At 38.3% G+C, this 26,277-nt stretch overlaps 2 protein-coding genes across 2 annotated transcripts; one reads left to right on the forward strand and one right to left on the reverse strand.

Annotated features, from left to right (window-relative positions):
• Positions 1-1,668: 1,668 nt before the first annotated feature.
• srsf3b (serine and arginine rich splicing factor 3b) lies at positions 1,669-6,265 on the reverse strand. The gene is made up of 6 exons (XM_079241530.1): positions 6,197-6,265; positions 5,271-5,481; positions 5,028-5,168; positions 3,036-3,074; positions 2,650-2,736; positions 1,669-2,390 (listed from the first exon to the last, which is right to left on the reverse strand). The coding sequence occupies exons 2-6, from the start codon at positions 5,471-5,473 to the stop codon at positions 2,363-2,365; spliced, it is 498 nt and encodes a 165-aa protein (XP_079097656.1). The 5' UTR covers positions 5,474-5,481; positions 6,197-6,265; the 3' UTR covers positions 1,669-2,362.
• Positions 6,266-12,055: 5,790 nt separating this feature from the next.
• LOC306756921 (S-adenosylhomocysteine hydrolase-like protein 1) lies at positions 12,056-25,952 on the forward strand. Its single transcript, XM_079241862.1, has 17 exons — positions 12,056-12,497; positions 15,820-15,931; positions 16,149-16,292; positions 16,679-16,779; positions 17,000-17,102; positions 18,003-18,097; positions 18,363-18,469; positions 18,551-18,667; positions 19,675-19,738; positions 19,965-20,053; positions 20,290-20,360; positions 20,850-20,944; positions 21,113-21,211; positions 21,653-21,721; positions 22,053-22,131; positions 22,371-22,491; positions 22,587-25,952. Exons 1-17 carry the CDS (start codon positions 12,318-12,320, stop codon positions 22,591-22,593), a joined length of 1,653 nt encoding a protein of 550 aa, XP_079097988.1. The 5' UTR covers positions 12,056-12,317; the 3' UTR covers positions 22,594-25,952.
• The last annotated feature ends 325 nt before the right edge of the window (positions 25,953-26,277 follow it).

Consider the following 26,277-nt stretch of genomic DNA (forward strand, 5'->3'; position numbering starts at 1 on the left):
CTACGAGTTAAGACAGACGAAAGTACATTTAATGACTAAAAGTAAACTCAATGAATGAAAGTACATTTAATGAATGAACGTATTTATTAAAATAACAGTGAAACACTTTCATAAGTAACTCTTAGTCACTGCTGACTACTAAGAGGTTAACCTTTCACCAGTACACATAAACTGCAAATAATGGAGTTCCTGGCCTGCTGGTAAAGTTACATTACTATGTTGTAATCTAGGCAATAGTAATGTAACTTTATCACCATTATTTGCAGTGTATGTGTACTGGCAAAAGGGTTAACTTCTTTGTCTGTTGTGTTACATAACTGGAACCCTTGTATAGCAGAAATAGCTAAATTTACAGCACAGACAGCAATGTATACATGCCACACTTATTAATGCCTTCTAATGTGACAAAAAGGGCCAAATATGTTTTAAAGTTATTTGAAACTCCAATAGTAAGTCTAGTTCCTTTGACTACAAAGTTTCAATGACTTTTTATTGACCTTTTAAACAACCAATGAAGGATATGGTAGGATGGGGTTTTTTTTCTTTTCAAGATTATTTATTTGACAAAATATCACAATAAATGTGTCCTGTATGATCACAATCAGAAAAACATTCAAACTACAGTGACACATTTTTAATACAAATTGTTTTTAAATCAAATATGTACCAAATATATGTACCAGTTCTGTCTGTAAGAAAGTTAAATCAACTTAACACACAAGACTGCTTATTTGTATTTGGACTCCTTTCTAAAAATCTGTTAAGTATGTGTGAAGTCACCTTCCAATTGGAGTCCCTCTATCGGGTGTGTTGGTTAGTTTATGTCCAGACATGATTTTCTATTTTTCTTTTAAGTTCATACTATTAACACTGTAATTATGCTGTAGTACTTCACATTTTTTAAAAATACATTTTTTATTCATTTGTTAATTATGAAGGTATTTCTTCAACTTTAATTTCTTGTATATTTTATATCTTTTTCATTGCCAGGTAACTGAGGTAGCGTCTCAGTTGTGAATATGAGTAAATCATTAGTGAAATAAATCAATTTGAAAAAATATTGTGCAATGTTAATCCATTATATCTCTTGGGTCTACTCTACAAGGTACAAAACAATTTTTTAATGCAATTTTTAGCAGCTTGACAGATTTCTTTTGGTACCATATTTTCGCTATTTAATCCAATAATTTTTTATCTCGAGGGTTTTTTTTGTACTGCCTTTGTTTTTTGGTCATATATCTTCAAGTTATCTTTTTTGCTCCATCCATTTTGCATCTTTAGTGTTGGTTAAAAAAAAAATCTGTTTTGACTTTATACTATAAATGTACATACAAATCAAACCATTCATCACCATAGCACAGCGTCTAAATCAGATTTATTTGAAAATCTGTGGTATGTACAGGTATCAAAGGACCAGTATGGTTATAAAAATATGAACTATTTTGTACTTGAGAACTGAGTCTGACTCAAATAATGGAGACTGCACCAAAGGAAAACGAGAGTGAAGACTTGCAATTTTAAGAGCTGAGTCAAGTCTTCTATTGAGATATTTGATGAGTGCCCTCTTGTGGGAAAAAAAAAAAAAATTATGAATACTACAATAGTCAAGGCAAAGTGAAAGAGAAATAAATACAAATAAATCAGGATAAAATTTAACCAATCTGTATTTTTTATTTGAGATATCAGATCACATAGTATCAAACAAAAGAAACAATGAAAAACGCCAAAGACAAAAAAAAAACAAAAAAAAAAAACAGGACTTCTGTTCAAACCATTTTTCCTTTTAAATTTCCAAATTAAAGCCAGTTTTGCATCTTGACAGAGTATTAAAAAACCGTGAACGGATACATGAAACTAGCTGACTGAAAAAGGGCTGGCTTTACACGCACGCACACAATAAAAAGATGGGAACTCTTACATTTCCCATCTTTTCTTCAGGGAGAAAAAAAAAAGAAAAAGACCTTTACATTGTCCAAATCTGGAACTGCTGGAACAACATCAACCTACACAGTACATTCATCAAAACCAAAGCTCATAGAAAATCAACTCTGGAATGAAGGGTGAGACAACTGTGATCGGACCTAACAAAACAGACTATGCTTAGCTGACACTGATAATACACTACACCTGAACACACCCACTCGATGCATTCTGAAGCAAACCTAAAAGGAGAATGGGAGGGACACTAAAACTTTTGTTAAAAAAAAAAAAAAGAAAAAAGAACGAAAGGAAAGGAAAAAAAAAAAAGAAAAAAAAAAAAGGACAAAATGACCACACGGCCATGCTCAAGTCCATCAAATGAAAGGGTGGAGCCTTTACAAATGTTCATCATCAGCCCCTTTTACACCTGACAGACTGTCTTCTACTTTCTGTCATTAGACCTGGAGCGGCTGTGGAGAAGGGAGGGGAAAAAAAGAAGAAAAAAGTTAATGTTAGCTAGAATTAAAGCACTTAAAACTGCGCAACCAAGTGTATTAGTAGTAAGTAGAGCAGGTAAAGGCTGAAAAAAAATACAAGAACACATCCTGGATAAAAAAGAAACCTCCACTAGGTTCCCCAGTCGAGTCGTTTTTCTAGCCTTCTCATCACAACGAGCAGTTTTACTGACGTCAGATGGAAATGATTTGCAGATGATTCAAATTGTTATACCTCCTTGATCGAGAGAAGGACCTAGAAGGTTTGTGGTTCCTGTCCCGGGAGAGGGACCTCTCTCTCCTCCTGTCTCTGGAGAAAGACCTAAAAAAAATAAAATAAAAGAATATCTCAGTAACGCAAGGAAAAAAATACATTTTAAAGATTATATGCAAATTGTGCAATTTAGTGTAGTTTATGTATCAAAAGCACAAGACAGTCTTGCAAATATAATCAGGGAAGATAATCCTTTGTGTTTCAGGCTATTAAATGTTATTATAAACCCTTCTCTGCAACAGAGTTATATTATACTCCTGTACTTTTTGTCCAAGCGTACCTAAACTAGAAATATTCAATAGTTATCTACTTAAAAGTTAAGAGTCAAGTTTTGAGGGCTATTTTACCTGCTTCGGCTGCGGCTGAAGCTCCGCCTGCGTGGGGATCTGGGCAAGGGAAATACAGTAGTTAAGAATAGATACAGACATACCCATCACCCTGTAGAACTGTACATTGTTTAACTCCTCTTACACTGGGCTACCTCAGCACAGCCCTTTGCTTATTTCAGTCTTTTGAATAAGAATATTGGCAATAAGACTTTGTGTTTTTCCAGGGAAACAATTATCTGAGTAATAAAAAGTCACTGGCAACAAACAAAGCGCATAAAGATGGCAGATGCCCAGGAATTCCTACTCACACCTACCCCACAGTACAAGGCACAACTTTTAGTTAAGTCACAAGTGGGAATTTTATTCCTGTTTATAATTTTAATAGGTAAGGTCTGATGCATTCTGCAAATATGCAGGAGAATTGACTATAAGACTAAAGACTGACTCCCACTATGAAAAAACAAACATTGCACTGTGGACTGGCCCATGTTAGTGTGAAATTAAACCATACAGGGGCCACCAACTGTATGAAAAGCAGTCAACTGCAGTTTAATGAATAACATAAAATGAAGGCAAGTAAAGCCGTAATATCAAGGAACAAGTCTCGGGAAACAACCAGGCTAAAACCTCATTCAACCACCACAACAGATAAGATAGTTATCGTGGGGTTTGAAAAGAGTTTTGATAAGATATGACCTCATAATTCTGCTCAGAGCCCCAAAACATACCAGCTTATTATCCATTATATCAAAACCTCTGGAAACATGAAGTTCCAGATATCTCATATTGGATCATTCCCCTTTGAAATAAGGACTACAGAAATGGTGGACGACTAAATGACAAACCTATGATTTAAATGTTAAAGAATGACCTTTTCAAACCAGATGTCTCTTCACTTTCAAAACTGTAATCAGCAGTGTACTGAATGAAGCAGGAAAACTTACTAGTATTTTTGGATTTCAACAAGCTAGTTATGACGAAAGGGAGGCAGACTGGCGGCCGGGTAGGTAGAATTGGTTGAATAGGACTGGCCAGATGCTGCAAGGTGATTACGTGGCAGGCAGATGGGGGCTGGTTGTGGCTTTTTTCCTGCTTTAATTGGTAAGCTGAAGGCTGCTGCTGGTAGGTTGTAGACATTTGGAAACGTAATACGCTGATTGGTCGGGAATGTGAGGTGGGCCTCTGCCGTTTGGTTTAAGGTTGAAGGAGGAGGAAGATGAGAACGGCATGCTGAGGAACCAATGGGCTGATGCAACCTGACGACTGGCCATGCCTGGGTCATGTGACAGCACCAGCCAAGCTGATTGGGCACGATGATCAGCAGTCACATGATGCTGAAAGAGGACTAGTTGACTGACTCAGAGGGTGGTGAGAAGAGGCATGGTGGTGGCTCTGCAACGGGTTTCATTCTTATTAATATAGATGAAAAGTAAAAAGCATCCTCAAACAAAAAGGAAAAAACACATTTGGCACTCCCCCCCTCCCAAACTTTAGACAGGTTATACTATTCCTAACAAGGAACTGCCTACACCTCTTTCACATTACTAGTTTTCCACTGTAATGCAGCAAATTATAAAGTTTGACTGTGCACAAAGGAATGTACACTTCAACGGAGCACAGATGGCTAAAACAACTTGTCAGACTTGTCATAATTTGAAGTACAAATGAAATGCCTTTCTATTGCAAAACACAATGGAAAGGCATTTCTGTACTGCAGAGGAGAATGCCCCATTGATGTTATATTTTAATATTTGATTTTAAACTGCTGTTTCACTCACTGAACCAAATGAAAAATGTAAATGAAGACAAAACTGGAGGCCTTAGACAGTGCAACTGTAACCATTAGACAAAAATAACCACAACTACTAATGCAAATACAAATGCACTGGAAGGCCACTCGTAATTATCAGGAAACTAAACTGTGGGTAAGAGAGATAAATGAGAAAGTTGCAGATGGATAAATGAACAACTGTTATCCCTGCTGGCCTCATCAAATAACATGTAGGTCACCTTCGCCTGGGCGGTGGGCTACGGCGCCTGTAGTCGTCTCGGTCTCGAGGACGCCTGCTCCACGATGGGGGTGCGCCACGGGTGCGGCTACGCTTCTCACCATTTGACAGCTCCACACGCACTCGGCAACCACACAATGTCCTATAAATTAAGCAGTAATGTGTCATTGCCGGTGTAGCATGACAAACCTGTTTCTGTATTTTCGTCTAATGGATTTCAAAATATGCAAAGACAGCCACCTACCTCCCATCAAGCTCACGCACGGCATCGGTTGCATCCCTGGGATCTTCAAACTCTACAAAGGCAAAGCCTGGGGGGTTCCTTGCCACCCAAACACTACGGAGAGGACCATAGTAGCCAAACGCCCTTTCCAACTCCGTTTTATTTCCATTGTTGCCCAAATTTCCAACATAGACTTTGCAGTCAAGGGGACAGTCACGATGCATGACTGTATCTGAAATGATAAAGAAGTTTAAAGAGTTGGTTATCACTGCAACACTTAAAATCACCCATGACAAAACCTGATAAGTTAATCTTGTCTTAAAAGCGGTTAAGAAAAGCAAAACAAACAGCAACAACCCATAAACCCTTTCTTTACCGCTTTTCTGGGAAAATGCTTGCCTAGACACACACCTCTAATTCTTTGTTACACAAACTAGCATTCACCATTATGTTTGCAAGAGTTTAATCACACTTGCAGGTGACAACTAAATGAATACATATGTAAGCAAATTAATATGTCCAAAACCCACAGTTCCATTTTATCTATAAACTGTTTTAGCGTCTGGAAAAAAAAGTTCCCCACTAGATTAGGAGCCAATGCTAGCATTAGCTAGGAAGCTACATATCGTTATTCGTCGTCATAAACTACACTTCACAAAATGTCAAATTCATATACCGCTTAACTGAATGGCCTAACTGATAAGTAACCAATACAGTCCCTTAAAATGCATAAACCTAAAGTAGTTTACGTTTACAAAGAAATGCCTATTTAAGAGAAGCTAAAATGGCCGTCTGAGGCCTGCTCGCGTGTAGGGGCTATCGGCTAGCAGCCACAGAAATCAAACAATACAACATGTAGTTTGGGTGATGCAGCAAACTCTACTCGAAAATATAATTAACAAACGATATTGTATAATATGCGATCAAGTATTGTGCACAAACTGTACCGTGTTTGATTAAATTCACAGCTCAAAAGATCAAGACTTCTCCCGCTAGTTCGGCGCTCTCGATCGTGGATGGAAAATGGCGAGACGGAAAATACGTTTGTCGGTAGAGTAACCAGGATGCTGTATCGAGGAGGGCGGGGTATCTTATTTCCCTCCTCTTTTAACTAGTTCTTCGGAAATAGGTATTTAGAATACTGATATTGCTTTGTACAAGCATGCCGACTTGCTGAAATATGTAGGCATTTTATTGGTATAATTAAAGTGCCGAAGTGGTAAGGTCACAAAGAATAAAACTGCAGTACCACGGTGAGCCACATAATTAAACCCAATGAATCTGTGGCGCTGTTTCTAAATTACCAATTTGATTTGCAGCCTGTGTAAAACTATTTGCAAAATATTCATTAAAATTCTTGCAAAAGCTCCATACAGATTACCCTATTCATTTTTTTTTCAATTACTGAAACAACAAAGTATTATTATTATTATTATTATTATTATTAGTTTTTGAACAAGTGTGAAAGCGAAACTAATTTAAACTTTTTGTGATTTAATTACTTTCACAAATAAACTTTTACAAATTAACTTCTACAAAGACTAGACAAGGGATTTTTATTTCATGTAGGCCTGCAATACTATTCAAAGTGCTTTACACAGAAACATGAAAAGCCTCAGCGCTTTGCAGAAAGCATTGAGACTATAATGCAATGATCAAATAATAATACAAAGAAACTAAGAAAACAGAAAATGAGTTTTTACAATCAAATGGATCTGATTAACCTGGAATATAATGCTTGTTCTTAGTTGTATTTTGAAAATACGTTTTTAAATTTTTATAAAAATCAAATAACCAAGGCTGAACATTTCTAATCCATACTGTAACAGTACTTATTATTTCAGTGCAGGGTTGTAAGTGACTTGATCATATCTCACCTGCTATCAGGCGACAGATAAGGCCCTGGTCACACCCCAAACAGCTCATCATTTCATCACAGGGCCGTTATAATTCCCCAACAATCATAATCTCACTCTTTAATCTTGTTTTTTGGTTGGGGAAGGACAAACACAAGTGTCCTATTAGATTCAGTAACTTTCCATAAATCAGATCATGGATATACATTTTTTTTACATGGTAATAATGTTGCAACCATGCGAAGATGCTAACAACTAGCTTTGTGTTTCTTTTTATCTAATGCTCATGACAAAATCTGACAAAATCAAAATGGGTGATAGGATACAAATAAGTAAAGCGAGCCCTGGATCAATTATAATTTGTCACTTGTGTACTTTCTATAACAGTCTGAATGACACTAACTTGGTCTCATGGCAAATTAAACTTTTTTAATTCAATTACTTTATATCTGCTTTTTCTGGGTTGTTGTACCATCCTATATCTCTGCATCCATTTTCTCTCATGAAAATCAGACATAACCGATGACAGTTCTTTGATTCTAGTTTGCTTTGAGGTTACTGATTGGATTCATTCACTTTCAGGATTTGGGTGAGCATAGATTACATCCACAGTCTGGCTGTTTCCCTTCTCCTTAATCCTAAAACAAAAACCAGTCTAACAGCATTTTTGGCACTGGAAAAATACCATCCATCCATCCATCCATCCATCCAACCATCCATCCATCCATCTTCTATCGCTTCTCTGGGGTTGGGTCGCGGGGGCAGCAGCCTAAGCAGGGAAGCCTAGACTTCCCTCTCCCCAGCCACATTTGCCAACTCTGCAGGGGGATCCTAAGGCATTCCCAGGTCAACCGAGAGAAATCATTCCTCCAGCGTGTCCTGGGTCTCCCCTGGAGTCTCCTTCCTCAGGTACATGCCTTGAACACCTCACCAGGACGCATCCTGACCAGATGCCCAAGCCACCTCAACTGGTTCAGTGGCTCTACTCTGAGCCCCTCCCGGATGACCGAGCTCCTCACCCTATCTCTAATGGAGAGCCGGGCTACCCTGTGGTATAAACTCATTTCAGCCGCCTGTACACGGGATCTCCTTCTTTCGGTCATGACCCACAGCTCACAGACCATAGGGAAGGATAGGAACATAGATAGACTGGTAAATCAAGAGCTTTGCCTTCTGGCTCAGCTCCTTCTTCACCATGACAGACCGGCGCAGAGTCCCTAACCGTCCCTCACTCGTGAACAAGACCCCGAGATATTAAAACTCCTCCACTTGAGGCAGGACCTCACTCCCGACCCGGAGAGGGCAATCCACCCTACTCCGGCTATGGATCAAAGTCTTAGATTTGGAAGTGCTGTTTTCTATCCCTGCCGCTTCACACTTGGCTGCAAATTGCTCAAGCGAGAGCTGGAGATCATGCCCCATACTCCCGGAGTACCCCCCACAGGAGTCCCCGGGGTACACAGTCAAATGCCTTCTCCGGGTCTACAAAGCACAGGTAGACTGGTTGTGAAAACACTCATGCCCCCTCCAGGACCCCAAAGAGGGTATACAGCTGGTCCACTGTTTCGCGACCAAGACAAAAGCCACACTGCTCCTCCTCAATCTGAGATCCAACTGTCCGACGGACCCTCCTCTCCAGGACCCCTTCAAAGACCTTACTGGGGAGGCTGAGGAGTGTGATTCCCCTGTAGTTAGAACACACCCTCCGGTCACTCTTCTTAAAAAGGGGGGCCACCACCCCTGTCTGCCAGTCCAAAGGCCCTGTCCCCGATGTCCACGCGATTCTGCAGAGGCGTGTCAGCCAGAAAAGCCCCTCAGTATCCAGAGCCTTAAGGAACTCCAGGTCGATCTCATCCACCCCCGGGGCCTTGCCATCAAGGAGCTTTTTAACCACCTCAGCGACCTCAGCCACAGGGATAGGAGAATCCTCCCCTGAGTCCCCCAGCTCTGCTTCCTCACCGGAAGAGTATTTGTAGGAGGTCTTTTAAGTATTCCTTCCCCTGACCCACAACATCCCAAGTTGAGGTAGGCAGCTCCCCATCTCCACTGTACACAGTATTGACGGAGTATTGCTTCCCCCTCCTGAGTCACCGGATGGTGGACGAGAATTGCATAAAAGCCGTATGGAAGTCATTCTCCATGGCCTCACCAAACTCCTCCCGTGCCCATGTTTTTGCCTTGGCGACACCTATCCACTGCCTCCAGAGTCCCACTGTCAAGAAGGCCCGGTATAACTCCCTCCTCAGCTTGATGGCCTCCCTCACTGCTGGTGTCCACCAAAACGTTCAGGGATTACCGCCACGACAGGCACCAACAACTTTATGGCCACAGCTCCGGCTGGCCCCCTCAACAATAGAGGCACGGAACACAGCCCACTTGTAGGAGTTGAATCTTGCTCTCACGGGGGACTCTGCCAGATGCTCCCAGTAGACCCTCACAACATCTTTGGGCCTGCTAGACCTGACCAGCTTCCTCCCCCACCACCGGAGCCAACTCACCACCAGGTGGTGATCTGTGGACAGCTCCACCGCCCTTTTCCCGAGTGTCCAAGGCATGTGGCCGCAGGTCTGATAATACGATTACAAAACGGATCATTGAAATGTGGCCCACGGAGTCCTGATGCCAGGTGTACACATGGACACTCTTTTGTTCGAACATGGTGTCCGTTATGGACAATCCATGACAAGCACAGAAGTCCAATTCCAAAACACCATTTTGGTTCAGAGGGGGGGGGGGGACCATGCCTCCCAATCACCCCCCTCCTGGTCTCACGTGAGCATTGAAGTCCCTCAGCATAACAAGGAAGTCCCCAGAGGGAGCACCCTCCAACCCCCCCCCCCCCCCCCCCCCCCCCCAAGGACTCCAGAAAGGCTGGGTACTCTGAACTGCATTTCGGTGCATAAGCACAGACAACAGTCAGGACCTGTCCCCCCACCCGAAGACGGAGTGACACTACCCTTTTGTCCACCGGGGTAAACCCCAATGTACGGGCACCAAGCTGGGGGCTAATGAGAATGCCCACATCTGTTTGGTGCCTCTCACCATGACACATCTCCAGAATGGAAGAAGGTCCAGCCCCTCTCAAGGGTACTGGTTCCAGAGCCCAAGCCATGCTTCGAGTTGAGTTCAACCATATCTAGCTGAAACTGCTCAACATCGCGCACAAGCACAGGTTCTTTCCTCACCAGAAAGGTGACATTCCACATCCTTTGAGACAGTTTCTGCAGCCGAGGATCGGACCGCTAGAGTCCCCACCTCTTGCTGCTGCCCAGCTCACATGCATCCAACCCCTATAGCTCCTCCCGCAAATGGTGAGCCCATGGGAGGTGAGGTCCATGTAACCCTTTCAGGCTGACCCCAACCAGGCCCCATGGGCAAAGGCGGCCACCAGATGCTCACTCTCGTGCCCCACCCCCAGGCCTAGCTCTAGAGGGGGGCCCCAGTGACCCGCCTCCAGGCAAGGGAATTTTTCCGTCATGGTTGTTGTCATCATTTGGGTCTTAGAGCCGCACGTAGTCTGGTCCCTCCCCAAGACACTTGTTTGCCATGGGTGACCCTGCCAGGGGCACAAAGCCCCCGACAACATAGCTGCTAGGATCTTCAGGACACACAAACCCCTCCACAACAATAAGTTGGTAGGTCAGGGAGGAGGTACTGGATAAATGGAAGAAGTTATCAGGAATTACAGGAACAATTTACAAGGAAGTTCAAAATTGTATGGTAAAATATGCCATTAAAAAAAAGAAATATAAAGGTAAAGAAATTAACAAATACTTATTACCATTTAGTAAAGAAAAATTAATTTTCAGATTAATCTGCACATCTGAATAGCCAGAGGTGTTTTTAGAAAACATCATGTTCATGTTGGCAAAGAGTTTAGCAACAACTTCCTCTTCACTACATCATGTTGATAATCCAGACACAATAGACTACTGAGAACCTTGTTGGTAAGTTTGATGAGTCTTAGTCATCACTATAAAACAAATCCTGTTACACATTTTCTGTAATCAAATTACATAATTTTAGTTCAACATAATCTGTTACTTGCAAACCTTACAGATCAAGGTCTTGCTCCTCTTCTCAAAAGTCTCTGAGTTTGCGATGAAAAAAAAAAAAACACAAACAAACAAAAAATAATTAATGTGCAAGATTTTAATGGATGCATTCAATTGTAAATCTGGATTTTTTTTTTTTCTTTTATTTTTAATTTTTTTTTTTTTTTTTTTTTTTTTTTACAAACTAAAAGAAGCTAAATTAAGGAAGATGGTGAGATGACTGCATGCCCCATAAAGTTCCGCTTGGCAAAACAAATTAGCTCAGAATAATAAAGCAGCCAGAGCATCATTGTGTGTTGATATGATCCTGCACAAGACAAGTTTTTATTTAAAAAAAAAAAAACAAAAAAAAAAAAACACACTTTAAAACTATTACTGTTTGTAGAAGTGTTTTATGAACAAAACTTTAAACGACTCGAAGCTTTAAGCATGTTTTAAAAATCACATCATGACCTCCTGATAGGTCTATTTCGTAACTTCCTGTTACCATAAAATATAAAGCGCTTCCCTCGCTGCTGGAGTATAATATGCAAATTACTACGAACGCGAACTTCAAACACACATTTATAAGATGGAATTTTGAAGATTACATATAAACAAGGCGAGAACTATAAAACTGAAAAAGAAAACTAGACATTTCTTTGTTTTTAGGAAAGACTATATTTGAGATATTTTGGTATAATGACAATTAGCATGTCTATTTCACAAAAGTTGAAAAATTAACTAAACAAAATTAAACTGATATAGTCCTTTTTTTAAAATAGTAATTCTCTAATGTCCTACGTAACTGAACGCGTCTTAAAAAAACGAACCGCCCAGCTTTCCGTTGGCATCCGCCCACAAAGTTACTCAGCCAGGTGACAGCTGAGCCAGCAGGCGAACAGCACGACTACAACCTACGCACAGAAACGCAACAGAGATTTGTCGGTGTCAAATCAAACCAGGCAAATAACTACCAGTTATTTACCAACTGCTTCTACTGTATTTTTTTTTTTTTTTTTTTACATGCAGCACGTAGTCTATAAGCTGTTCTTCCGCTTGTTCTTGTGGAGAAACCAGCTAGCAGGAGAGGGCGTTAGAGTTAGCTTGTGACGTTTCCACCAGACTCCACGGTTGTTGTATTTTTGTCCAGGTAAGGTTACACAGCCGCTGTGAACATGTCAGAGGCGGCAGGGGACGCGAAGCTGGAGGTGAAACAAGCGAGCAAAGAGGTGAAAGAGAGCGAAAACGCTGCGGAAAAATACTCAGCCATGACTGTAAGCAAAAACAGCGAAATGAACATGGGAGAGCTGTCATCAGCCTTCAGCGCTGTGCCCACTCACAAACCAGTCAAAAAGGTAAGACTTCCTAAGATGCAGCAATCACCAGCTTAACGACATCACTACGGGGGACATTTGCACGTCAATTATGACCTTTACTGAGTTAAAAAAAAAAAAAAAAATGTTGTCACTGATACAGACTTTTCTATTTGTGATTGCATCGTTTTCTGATTGTAATCAGTTGTACTTTGCATCTCTTACAGGTTTAGTATACAAAATAATATTTCACACGCAAGATAAACAAAATGAAATAAAAAAAAGTTAGGCGAAATTTAAATTAAACTCAACTAAGAAAAGAAAATATAACAATAGAAGACAGAAATATGATCTAATAAAGAATCCCGTTTTTGTTTTTTAGTTTAACCCAGACTAAGTTGCTCAGCAGTAATACATTGTCTGGATTATATTGCCACTTGACAAATAAATTATTTTAAATTTAAAAATGTGAAGAAAAAAATAAGACATCTTAAAATGGTAAAAATTTATGATAAATACTACTTTGCTTATGTAACCCAATTATTCATGTCGTGAATGTACCCCAGATGGGCTGTCAAGCTGTACAACATGCTGTCTCTTTGTTCGAAAAACTTTTTTTTTTCATTTTAATAGAGAATATAGTTTGATATATATATTTTTTAATTTAATCCAAATGTATTCTTTATCGAAAGCCTATCAACTAAGATATTTCCAACTCCTTAAAACAACAGACCCATTTATTCCATGTGAAATGTGATAAAAACAGATGGCACCTGACATTTTAAAGGAACAAGGAAGAGTTTTGGATTTTTCTATAAACTTCCTACTGGCAAGTATGTTGACTTTTTGGATGAGGTGGACCAATGAACAGAGGACTTGGATTCAACACAATCTACTATGTGTTTTTTTAGTTTTGAGAATCTATAGTGGATGTAGATTGTTTGAATATGATTCTATCAAAAACTAAGTCCAGATATACAAAGATCAAGATTTATAAGCCAATCTGGCAGCCTTCTTTTAATTAGACATTTTTACATCCTCATACTTGCTTGAGGAAGACTTTATTATAGAACGGTGACTATCTTAAGTCTTACATTGGCTTTTGTTTGGCTGCAGAGAATAAAAATGAGTGTGTTCACTTGCAAGAACAAAGTCTCAGAGATATATAAGGGTACACTGACAAATGGTACAACCGACATATTTCCACTTGATATATATATTACAATGCTTTAGCTGTTTTGAGATCAAAATAAGGTATAATTCCTGATATACACTGCTTCTCTTATGTTTTATGTGGACAAAAAGGGGTCTGTTTAGGCTACTTGTGGCTTATCCCCTCTTTTGTGACCAGACTTTTGCCTCAGCATAAGACCATTTATTCTATGTTATTGTTAGATGTTATATCATCTAGTCCGTATTTAAGCATGGATTGCACAAGCTTACAGGATATTAGTTATGGCTTATGTTATGTTGGAAGATGTCATTTGGTTTTAATATCTGTTCGAAAACCATTTAACAACTGTTTTCCCAGTTAGTTGAACCTTTTTATTTTTATAGATGTATTACCACAGTTATCACTCAGTGTTTAAACTTGTGGCAACAACAGCATTCAGATATTATTCATGACAACAGGAATAAGAAAAATATTTTCATGTAAATATTGCTGAAGGTGCAACTGAATTACTGTTTGTTATGAAGGTGCCGCTGAAACTTTCAGCTTTTGCTTTGGCATCCTTGAAAGGATATTTCCACAGAGATGAGGTAAAAAGATAATTTATCCAAGCACAAATAAACTGACACACATAAGATTAATAATCATGATTAGATTGAAAATAAATGTAAATAAATACATTTGAATTCTTTTCTAGCTTATCTTACATCAGTCAGACAGGCTTGTGGCTGAAACCCATACCACTGTGTCCAGGCAGAAAATATGTGGTTTCATGTCACCTTAATCTCAAGAAAATGGCTTCACATTGTTCTTTGTTGCCATGTTGTTTAACTGGTATGTGAATGGTTTTCAATACCAGCCATGTGTGTGTCACAACCTGATCCTTAATCATAAGATGAAGACAGTGAGGTGCAGACATGTTAATAATGGGGAAAAGCTTGTTCACAATTGCGGTGCTTTACTATGATAAATATCTGTTGGATCATTTATTAAGTCATAAGAAAAACTCCCCATACTCTGATCTTTTTTCCTTTGTTTTTATGAAAGATACCTGGGGATTATAAGAAAATTAGAACAGAACCAAAATGTGCTTTATATATATCTATATATATATATATATATATAGATATAATATATATATATAGATGTCTACTTTTTCATACCTTGACTTATCATTTACGTAACAGTGCAGGTCCAGACGAAGCCTCCTGCCTTGTCTTATGTTACTTTTAGGCATGCGAAATCCTTGTCATCAGAATTTATGTTTACTACCTTGATGAAAATGAACCAAGCAGGCATAAGACATGCCTAACAAAAACACTAACTCTGTCCTCTTACAGAGGCGTGCTACTTTTTTCCCCAGAAAAGAGCTTTTTTCTGCTTATTGGAATGGAGGTATATCATGAAAATTATATTTGATACAGGCAAATGAGCAACAAGGACTGGCAACGCTATAAAAGAGAGGAGATAACGTGAACATCAATATTCTTTTTTTTGTTGTTGTTGCATTAAAGCTTAGTGGGGATGTTCAAAATCTCGATGGGGATTTTTTTTTTGTTTGATAGGGACATCCAAACCAAATTTGCCCAGGCAGCTTATAAATCTATTTATGTCTGGGGAAAATAAACAGAAGCGACTTGCATCATAGCTGAACTGGAGCATTTTAATGTTGAGTTTGCACAAGTTCCCTGTGCTTGCAGGATTCTTACTGGGTACTCCATTTTTATCCCACAGTCCAAAAACATGTAAAAAGTGAGTGTGTCATTTATCTTTGTGTCCAGTATGTACTCCCGGACAAGCTGACATTCAAAACCTTTTCTGTTCTCATTTGAACGGCATTACTAACTAACATGCACAACATCATTTTTAGAGAGACATTTCGACATGCAATGGGACAAGCACAGCAGTATTAATGAGGCCTGCACTCCACTTAGAGAGACTTCTGCTTCAGGGCATTTCTAACATTTGATATTCACAGATGCAGAACTTGACTATTCTTCATTAATGCGCCTAAAATTTGCACCATTTTTTTGAGTTTTTTTCACATTGCTGCTCATATAATTGACTCATTGTTATTCAGCAATAATATTGCATATTATGTTTTTTTTTTAAACATTGTAAAGCCCTTATTTTAAATGACCTCAGTTTGACTTTCTGTTAATCAATTTACATTGTTACTTTGGTCTGTTTTAGCAAATCCAGTTTGTGGAGGATAAGCAGGAGTTCAGCAGGTTCCCCACCAAAACAGGCCGGCGTTCACTGTCTCGCTCAATCTCTCAGTCATCCACTGACAGCTACAGCTCTGGTGAGAGGAAGACGTATCCACATTCTTCAGCACCTGTTTTAAGTTTGCCTTTTTTTTTTTAAACATAAACAATTATTATAATTTAGTTTTAATATATCTTCTGATTATTGGCTGAACTTTAGCATGTGTAAATGGATTTAAAAAGAGATGCTTAATGAGAAACTGAAAAGTGATCATTTAGATTTACTTTAATGAATAACACATTTTGGAATTGCAGCTGCATCCTACACGGACAGCTCTGATGACGAGACATCACCGCGGGACAAAACGCAGGTTAACATCAAGGGCAGCAGTGACTTCTGCGTCAAAAGCATCAAACAGGCTGAATTTGGGAGACGTGAGATTGAGATAGCAGAACAAGGTAAGACAAGGGGGATAAAGGGACCCAAGCGTTTTACTGGAACGCTGCTCTGCTAAACCAGGCATCACTGAGATGTCATGACTAATGATTTCTGAGAGGAAGAGTTTTTCAGTCAGTGTGGACTTTATTTAATTCAAGCATTACAAACTAACTACCTATTACCCAACATCACCAAACAGATAAGTGTGAAGTCTAAATTAAAGGTATTTCAGAGTCCTTTTAATCCAACTTTATCTGAAAAAAAAAATTGCCACTGGGTCCACACAGAGGTACTGTAGCTAGCTTTGTTTATATTGTAATTACTGTGAGGGTTTAGCTTTTCTTTTTTTGTATCATTTGTATTGCTTTCTTTTCCACTGACTGTTTTGATGTCATCTTCTTTGCAGATATGTCTGCGCTGATCTCACTCAGAAAGAGAGCACAGAGTGAGAAACCACTGGCAGGTGCCAAAATCGTGGGCTGCACTCACATCACCGCTCAGACTGCGGTAAGAGTTCACTCAGGACATTGAGCTTCAACACACCAGCTAGTGGTGCAGTGTGATGCTACCTTTAGTTTCTGCACAGCTTTGCAACATTTACCATTAAAGATAACATGTGTAACTAATATGCAAATTATAACAGAGCAATCAAGATAAAAATAATACAGACACGATGCATTTTTATCAAAAAATGAAATATTAAAGCTATGAAATTGTGCATTTTCAGGTGCTGATTGAGACTCTGGTCGCTCTCGGGGCTCAGTGCCGTTGGACTGCATGTAACATCTACTCAACACAGAATGAAGTAGCTGCTGCTTTGTCAGAGACAGGTAAGCAGCAGAGATAATGAAGATCAATTAATTTGAGACTTCAAATACCCAAACTTATAAATGATCCCATAAATGTTGTAACTAAGTAATGTTTTCTGATTATATCCGATGATACTGTATTCATAGCAGCCAGTGGTGTTCTCATAATTTGCTCGACGATGAGCAGAAGTTCATTCGTCACGTAAACATCTCATGTTTTTCAGTCCAAGGTTACTCTTTGGAAATGTTAAACTCTTGAACATTCAGCCTTGCTGAGATAATGGGAGCATTTAAGTATTTCAATTTAGGGAACGAGTCATGCTACTTGAGCCCTTTATCTTTGGTTGCTATGCAACAGTCTAAGTGTGTGTTAAATCTGCAGAGTAGACCTTTTCAGATTTGGCAAGTTGAGTGATTCGCAGCTTTGTGGGGGCCATGCACTTCTAGATGTTTGCTCTAGTGATTTATTGCCGTGCATCGTCTACTTCATGCTGGGCTGTTCATTAAACTGTAAGGAACATAGAAAGTGCAAACTTCTGCCGTCAGTAAACAGCTCTTCAACCTGCTTTTGAAATCCACCAATGATTTCACTGCTTACTTGGAGCTGCTTGTCTGACGTGTTTAGCTGTTAGCTCTCCAACTGAAGAAGTGACATATTTTTATTATTACTATTATTATTATTATTATTATTACTATTATTGTTATTATTATTATTATTGCACAAGAGTTTTAAACAAAACAGATTTCATCATTGTTACTTTTGACTTTTTTCACTTTAACTCAGGTGACTCAGAGCGTGTTAAATATCATCTTGTGGAATCTAACAAAGTTTTTGCCGTATTTTTTTTGTCTTGGAAATGCAGGGGATGAGTTCACATGAATATGAAGGATTTTCACCTTTTTTTGTTAATTTGTGATCAGGTGTGGCTGTGTTTGCCTGGAAGGGAGAGTCTGAAGACGACTTCTGGTGGTGTATTGACCGCTGTGTCAACACTGAGGGTTGGCAGCCCAATATGGTTTGTGGAAAATCTTTTTTTTTTTTTTTTTTATCCACCATGCAGGGACAGACATGTAGCCATAAAATGTAATATATGAATAGCAAACACAAACATTTGTCTCCCATGCCCATAAAATAATCAGAATGGTAAGTCAACCTGATCAAAGTTTGTAAATATTTTTTTTTTTTATCAACTTAAAGGTTAAATGGAAAAAAAAAAACATGGCTCAATATCAGCACCAGTGACCATAAAAGATTTTTTTTTATTTCACCCTGGCTGTTAGATCCTTGATGATGGAGGAGACCTTACACACTGGGTGTATAAGAAATACCCCAATGTCTTCAAGAAAATCCGGGGTATTGTAGAGGAGAGTGTTACAGGGGTTCACAGGTAATTTATTTATGGAGAAACTTCAACTTTTTGAGAATATTTACATTGGTTACATCCAGGTCAATATCCTATTTATTTCAGGTTGTATCAACTTTCCAAAGCTGGTAAACTGTGTGTACCAGCTATGAATGTAAATGACTCTGTGACAAAACAGAAGTTTGACAACCTGTACTGCTGCAGAGAGTCCATCTTGGATGGGTGAGTTACCTTTGCTCATTAGTTTACGGCTATTTGAAAGCCTGACATAAACACAGTCCAACTTGCTCATAAACACATGTCCAGTTTGCTTATTGCATATCATTACCATGACCATGGATATGTTGGAGTCAGAAGATCTCATTTGCACTGTGAGAAGCGTCTGGAGTTTAATGCTATTAAAAACTGATCAGACAAGGGTTTAATAATTAAATCACTTGCTCCAACCTTGATAAGTAATTCAGTCTGAAAGTTTATGCTACCAACGTTTCACATTAGATTCTACATACAGGTCTTAAGTTAACACTGCACTACTGCATATGTGAAGTGGCTTTGTAAAAGCTCTGCAATTTGATTAAAGTTTAGCCAATAATTACTGAATGCCATTTGACTCACCCTCAGCTGAAACGGACAGCTTGGCATTTATATGTGTTCATTTTTTAGATTTTTTGGGGGGAGGTAGGAGTAATTGGTGAAATACTTGTCAATTGCTTCTTTAAAAAAATGCACATTGCAAATTCTCTGGACTCTGAACGCCGTGGAAACAGGCTGAGGGAACAAGTCCTACTTCCGTTATTCTTCTGTTAATTATCAGCTTGGCAGCATAATGAATGCTCCACTATCCTTTAACAATGTGTGCACATGTCTGAGTTGGGTCAGTGCTTTCTGACCACTTTTAATTAGTTGCTGTTCATCCAGATTAATTATCAGCAAGGCGAACTGCTGTCCTGTAGCCGGTGTTCCATTGTACCATTCAGTGCTAAATGTCAGTATGATAAGACTTGTGATCTAGGACTTTCCAGAAAACTTTATGTGCCTCATGAAGAGCAAAATGTTCGGATTCAAACAGGTGCCAAAAAAATGCATCACATGAAATAGATCTCCATAGATGTTTTTTTGTTTTGGAATATCCTTAGCTGCACACAGAGTTGCCAGATTGTGAACTCTTCAGATTGGCAATTTTTTCACTTCCACAAATCATGTTGATCTTGTATCTCAAACCTCTCTAGCTTGAAGAGAACCACAGATGTCATGTTTGGAGGCAAACAGGTGGTCGTATGTGGGTATGGTGAGGTGAGATGCTTCATGTAGTATTATATCCAAACTTTCATAACATTTGAACAAGATTGACATTCTTTCAACTGAATTGTTTCAGGATAAATTTCCTTTTATAACTTTTATAAACAAAGTTACAGGACATTGATCTGATTAGGATTGATTAATAACCAGTGTTATTTACACTGCTTTTACTTGTATGTTTCCATTTTTCTGTGCGTTTTTTCGTCGTCTTTTTTCTCAGGTTGGAAAGGGTTGTTGTGCAGCTTTGAAAGCTTTGGGAGCTATCGTCTATGTTACAGAGATCGATCCCATCTGTGCCCTGCAGGCCTGGTGAGAAACAGAACAACTTGGATGATCGCTATGCAGAATAAGTTGGCATACAGGAACAACAAACAGCCACATGCTCAATCTGTCATCCAAAAAATATTTAGATTTAGTATCTAATTAAAACTGACCTTAAACGCCAGTCAAAAAGGAGCTCTTCCCTTCAGCTGGACTGATTTGCATGTCAGGAAAGCTCAGATCTTTCTTGTTTGTCCTCATTGAAGAATATTTCTCTTTAACAGCATGGACGGATTCAGAGTGGTCAAGCTGAATGAGGTCATTCGTCAGGTTGACGTCATCATCACATGCACTGGTAACTCAACTTAAAGCAATACTTGTGTATTCATTAGAATGCACTGACACATGGGATTATATTTCAGAGGCATTTAATCTATATTAAATGAACATTAACCCTTTAGGCGCCAAAGTGAGTTATAATGTGGATTCTAATATGGCTGCCAACCTGTGATGCCGTTACATGAAATTACATGAATAACTGTACTGCCATCATAAACTCTGGTTTTTCTTATTTACAATATGCCTTAAAAACCTTTAAAACTTAAAGGTTTATATGTAAATACTTAAGTATCAACAAGGGCCCTTATAACCATAAAGCTCCTCCCGGCAAAGCATTTTTTTTTTGGCACAGTGCAACAGTCAGACATCATCCTGCTTGCTATGATGCTGGACAGGACTAGTTTGAAATAAATGAATAAATGCCTCTCAGCTCATGGTCCTTTGCACTGTTCCTCTAGAAGTATATGCTGTTTGTTTAATAATAAGTGATTTTCTTATTTTGTAGGCAACAAAAACGTGGTGACCAGGGACCAGCTGGACCGAATGAAAAATGGTTCGATTGTGTGCAACATGGGGCACTCCAACACTGAGATTGATGTGGTAAACTCATGCTCATAGAATTAAAATTCTAAATTAAACTCAACCTATAGAAAAAGCTGTTTGTATACACTTCTGTAAATATGTGCAAACAGAACCAAATGGCTCAGAAGTTAAATGTTGAACTGTCAAAGAGAAGTACAGGATGACTGGTATTTGCATCTTTTCTAGGCCAGTCTCCGGACTCCTGAGCTGACCTGGGAAAGAGTCCGCTCTCAGGTGGATCATGTCATCTGGCCAGATGGGAAGAGAGTTATCCTCCTAGCTGAGGTGACTGGCTACGTCACGAGTCTTGCAGTGATGTGCAATCATTACAAATATTTTGCATGTGAAACACTTTGATTTTATGTGTATAAATTTAGATGTTTACTTGAGTTTCTTAATGTCTTAATTGAAGTTTTTTTTTGGCAACCAGAGGGAAAAAAATCTGTATTTTGTCTTCTGCAACAGTTTTAATTAAACCCATATTTAATAATGAAATTATTATTTAAATCAGTACTTTGTTTACTTTCCACAGTTACTGTACTTGAACTTTTACGTGATATCTAAGAAATTCTCACAACATAAACAATAGACCATTTTTCTTTCAATTTTACAGTTTCTCTTACGGTTACAAGCTGATATATTTATGCCTTGTGGAGGCGTAGAAAGTTCTGTTGAAAATGCTCTTTGAAGCTTGTGCTCCTGATAACATGTTGATTTGTTCCACAGGGGCGCCTTCTGAACCTCAGCTGCTCCACCGTCCCGACCTTTGTCTTGTCCATCACAGCCACCACTCAGGTCACATGGCAGCTAAACCCACATTATATTATTGCTGTTATCGGCCACAGTCAGCAGAGCATTAAGGATTGACTGTGCTTTTCCATTTTCTCTAATTATGTGGCCATCCTGGCAGATAAGCTCTTGATCCGACCTGGAAATGTCAGTGTGCAGGGCTCTTCTAGCAAAATGCCTTCTGCCCTTACAAAAGTGCTCTTTGATTTTTAAAAAAAAAACTAGTCAGCTATTATTTGTTTGTTTAATTGCTGGTTTTTTTTGCGCATCTTATTAAATCAAAAACATGTTATTACTTTATGATCTCTAACTAGTATTTATGCATGTTTGTGTTTAGGCTCTGGCCCTCATAGAGCTGTACAATGCTCCTGAGGGACGTTACAAACAAGACGTTTACTTGCTTCCCAAAAAGATGGGTAAGAATATAAAGCTTAATTGTTTTCAAGACGCTCTACTTGTGTTTGAGGTTTTGCATGAATCTATTCTTTTTTCCTTCATCTGTCATGCATGCAAGTTAAAAGCTTTCAATGATGCTTGATGAAAATTTAAAGAAATAAATCTAGCACCCCGATGAGTTATAAATTATTGTACAGTCCAGCTGTAGTTGCACATAATTAAATCTAAATATATTTTCATCCATATCTGTGTGTTTCAGATGAATACGTGGCCAGCTTGCATCTGGCCACCTTTGATGCCCACCTGACAGAGCTCTCTGATGAGCAGGCAAAATATCTGGGTTTGAATAAAAACGGCCCATTTAAACCAAACTATTACAGGTACATTTCTGCACTTTTATGTGTGTATTTTTTTTAAACATACATGATATGCATGACAGACCAGTCTAAACTTGATATGCTTCCATTAATTACAGGTATTAGTCTGTCAAACACACCTCTGAACCGGCTGTGTGGATCCTGCTGTCCTCCAGATCAAGAGGGTTTATGTATATAATTTTTTATGCACTTCACTGTATGCACAATTTGCATTTAGATATATTTTAGTGGCCACTGCAGATTTTGCCTTCTTTGCTGCTTTGTGCACATGATGCATGTGACACTTTGTGATGAAAAGCAGCACTCAGATGTCTAATATCCAACATGTCAATAAGAGTTTGCTTGCATGTTTTTCCATAACTGCTGGTATGTGTCTGATAACTTTTGAATGACGTATGAATATATTGTGCCAAATAACTGTGAGAACTGATCATTATAGATGTTCAAAAATATTAATCAGTAGAAATAAGAGGAATTGCATAAATCTATTTTTACGGCTTGAAAACTACATGTATAAACACTGTATAGGAGCCCACCCCCCACCGATGTAATGCAAAGGTGTCTCTGCTGCTTATATTGCGCATTTGACACACTCTTAACTGGGTGATTCTGTCCTTGCTGTCACGTTCTTGTGTAAAACTATTAGCCGTCAATTCCTGACATGAGCGGATGTAAAATCCTGACTGGTGAATAGATGTTTTGAACAGTAGTTGCTGGACCAAATACGAGCTGAAAGGCTAAGAGTTATACTTAAACTCTATATAGCCAGATATGTGGCTCTTACAGCCACTCAGACACTTTTCCATTTGTGCTGGATCCTAAAGTAGGCAGTTGATTGTTGACACATGAGCCATAGAAGATGCTAAGACAAATGCTAACAAGACAAATGCTCCCAGAATCATAATTTTTCAAAAAGAAAGTAAACACAGTGTTGCATGTCACATGAGGCATATGACATAGGTCTAAGCATGTGAGAGGGATCATATCTCCCTGATCAATGAGATCTTATTGATAATCATCAACTTGACCGACTACCATAAGTCTTTTCTTCCTTGAATACAGGCACAAGTTAATTTCAGGCGTGTAAACTGCTTCTTTTTCACACAAATTGAATTCTGTGGTGGCTAATGTATGACTTTTACAGACTAACCAGTCATTTTATGCTTCATGTACACAACCTCATCATGGAAAACACATGGAGAAATGCATATGATGCAGCCTTCAAGGCGATCGATGTGGTTGTTGAAGAAGGAGATTAAGCTGCTGCACGCTCGGTGAAGGTGCGGCTTCTATTCAGGTGCACTGTATAGTCCAGAAATTACTGTATATGCCAGAACTGCTCAAAAGTACTTTGCACACTGAGTCTCCAGAACTGTTCCAGTCTGTGTTTTTCTTCTGAGCAACTCACTTATAAAGGGACCAAATCTTTGTGATAATACCATAGCAATACTCTAAACAGTATGTGTGTTATATGATGAATGAAGTTTTAAAATGGGGTGGTACGGGGAAGGCAAACTAAAGTATTTATAAAGGCGCCAAAGCCCTTTTTAACTTCATCTCACAACTGTGTTAACTCAAGTGTGAACTTACCTGTGATAGAACAACAAAGGAAATCAATTTCATATACATACAACCCTTGGGTTTAAAAGTATTTATACATATTTTCAAAGTTAAATCAATGTGTGAACATATTTCACATATATATATCTGCACTATAACTCTTGCTGTAAATGTAGATTATAAAACTGTTTGTGAGCACTTGTCTCTCTAAGTTTTGTGAGCTTTTGTCTTGGGAACATTTGTTTTTAAATCACTATAGAAACTTGTAAATCATAGTTTGTTAAACGTTTCTACCATCCCGCGGCCAAAAATCCATCCCTGCTGCTGCTCATATTTTCTTTCTTCTTTGAAATCAGTGCACATACTCACATTATGCATTCCATCCATCAGAAATGGCTAAAGATATATAATATCTTTCTAATCTGTCTAATCTCCCATTTTTGGAAAAGCCATTTACAGTAAAACTACAGATATCTTTGGGGATTTTGATGCTCATTTGTTTGGTTCAACTATTTAAAATAAAACTTTTTTAGTGATATATATTCTGTTACATGAAGTATGTTTATACTGTACACACAACAACCTTTAATAAGCTGCTCATTGTCTTTCTCATTAAAATTATCACAGGGATCTTAGTTTAATTAAAGATGTCAGCTTCCACTTTAAGGCTTATAACAACAGAAAAGTAAATGTCCTAAAGGTTTTACTATTAGGTTTAACTCTTGGTATCATCATATTTAACTTGGTAGTCAACTGTGGCATCTTATGGTATTTTTATGTATTTTCTTAATAAAATGTACTTGCTGGAATATTTATTTGGAAGGTTTAAGCACTGTTTTGTGAGGCTTACAAAATGCAGAGAATAATTTTTACCTCTATATTCACATGCCATATATATTTTGACCCTGAGGGTACCTTTTGTTTTTTTTTTAACTTAAATCCCAACAACCTGCACACAAAGTGTGAGACTGGCAAACACATTTCAGAATCTTGGTGGTTTTCAGCTTGCCCAGCTCTAGAAAGTAGAAAGTATTAATGTTGTTACAAGGTACTCCTTGTTTTTGCTGTTATGTCACCTTTCCAAAGAATTGGAAAAAAAAAAGAGAAAAACAATCTGAATCTGCAGGTACTTGCTGTATTATATATGAGCTATGATCATAAAGGAACAAGCTGGTTTTAGTTGTTTTAATCCTGTTGCTTGTTAAAAAAGTAGTCTACTCAGTGCTACATTAAAATACTAACATCTTTGCACTAACAGCTTTTAAGGGCATTACAACCAGGGACCTTGGCAAGGACATTATTGTCTACTAAATGAGTGCTATATCCATGGTTACTTGTCAGTTGACAGTGCCTTGTAACTCAGCAATGTATACTCACACACAGAGCTGTGTTTTCCTCCCATGTATGTTTATGCCCAGATTGGTTGTTATTCTGCAATACACAATGAAAGCTATGCAGCTAAACACCCTCATCCTTTCTTTTGTCTGAAGTCTTCTGCAGCGGTGGTGAATTTTTAAACCAGTGTAACTCTTAAAAAGAAATAGAGACAATACTTATTTCATATCCAATTTATTTCATATAACTGATTTTTTTTTTTTATATATATAAAGATGGTATGTGGAAACTTCTTTATGTTGTGATTTCCTTTTGATTAATATACAATCAGTATTCAGATTAATAATGTTTTAAGTCTGAGAGAAACAAATGTGTGCAAACAGCTTTATTCCTCTGTTAGATTTGATTATTTTCCCACTGTGATTTGATGGCAGAACCTTTTATTTTATGTTTGGAAACAAGATAATGTGAGTTAGCTCGTTGGCGTATATTTTCAACATTGTAGTTTGAATGTGTTAATCAGTCCACACCCTGTTAAATTTCTGTGTACCATTTCCTTTAATAAAGAACTTAAATTTGAAAATGGCTCATATGACTTTTCACCAAGACCTGTATAAGAGCCTTTAATCATGAAATGACTCTCATACTCTACCAATCTATCCAATTTCTATATTCATCCCAATTTAGGGTTGTGGGTAAAATTAGAAACACCAACTGACCTAACATGCAAAACTTGGAAAGCCCATGTATGCCTGTTGCCGCTTTCCTCCTCAAGCCATATTTTATATAAAATGAAGACATCTGAATTCAAATGGAGCTTCATCATGCTGTCTCTCAGTCCATGTAATTGTATTAGTCAGAAAATATATTTTCTACCCTATAAATACCCTTTAT

This window comes from Telmatherina bonti, assembly GCF_933228915.1.
Source record: "Telmatherina bonti genome assembly, chromosome: 6".
NCBI lineage: Eukaryota > Metazoa > Chordata > Actinopteri > Atheriniformes > Telmatherinidae > Telmatherina > Telmatherina bonti.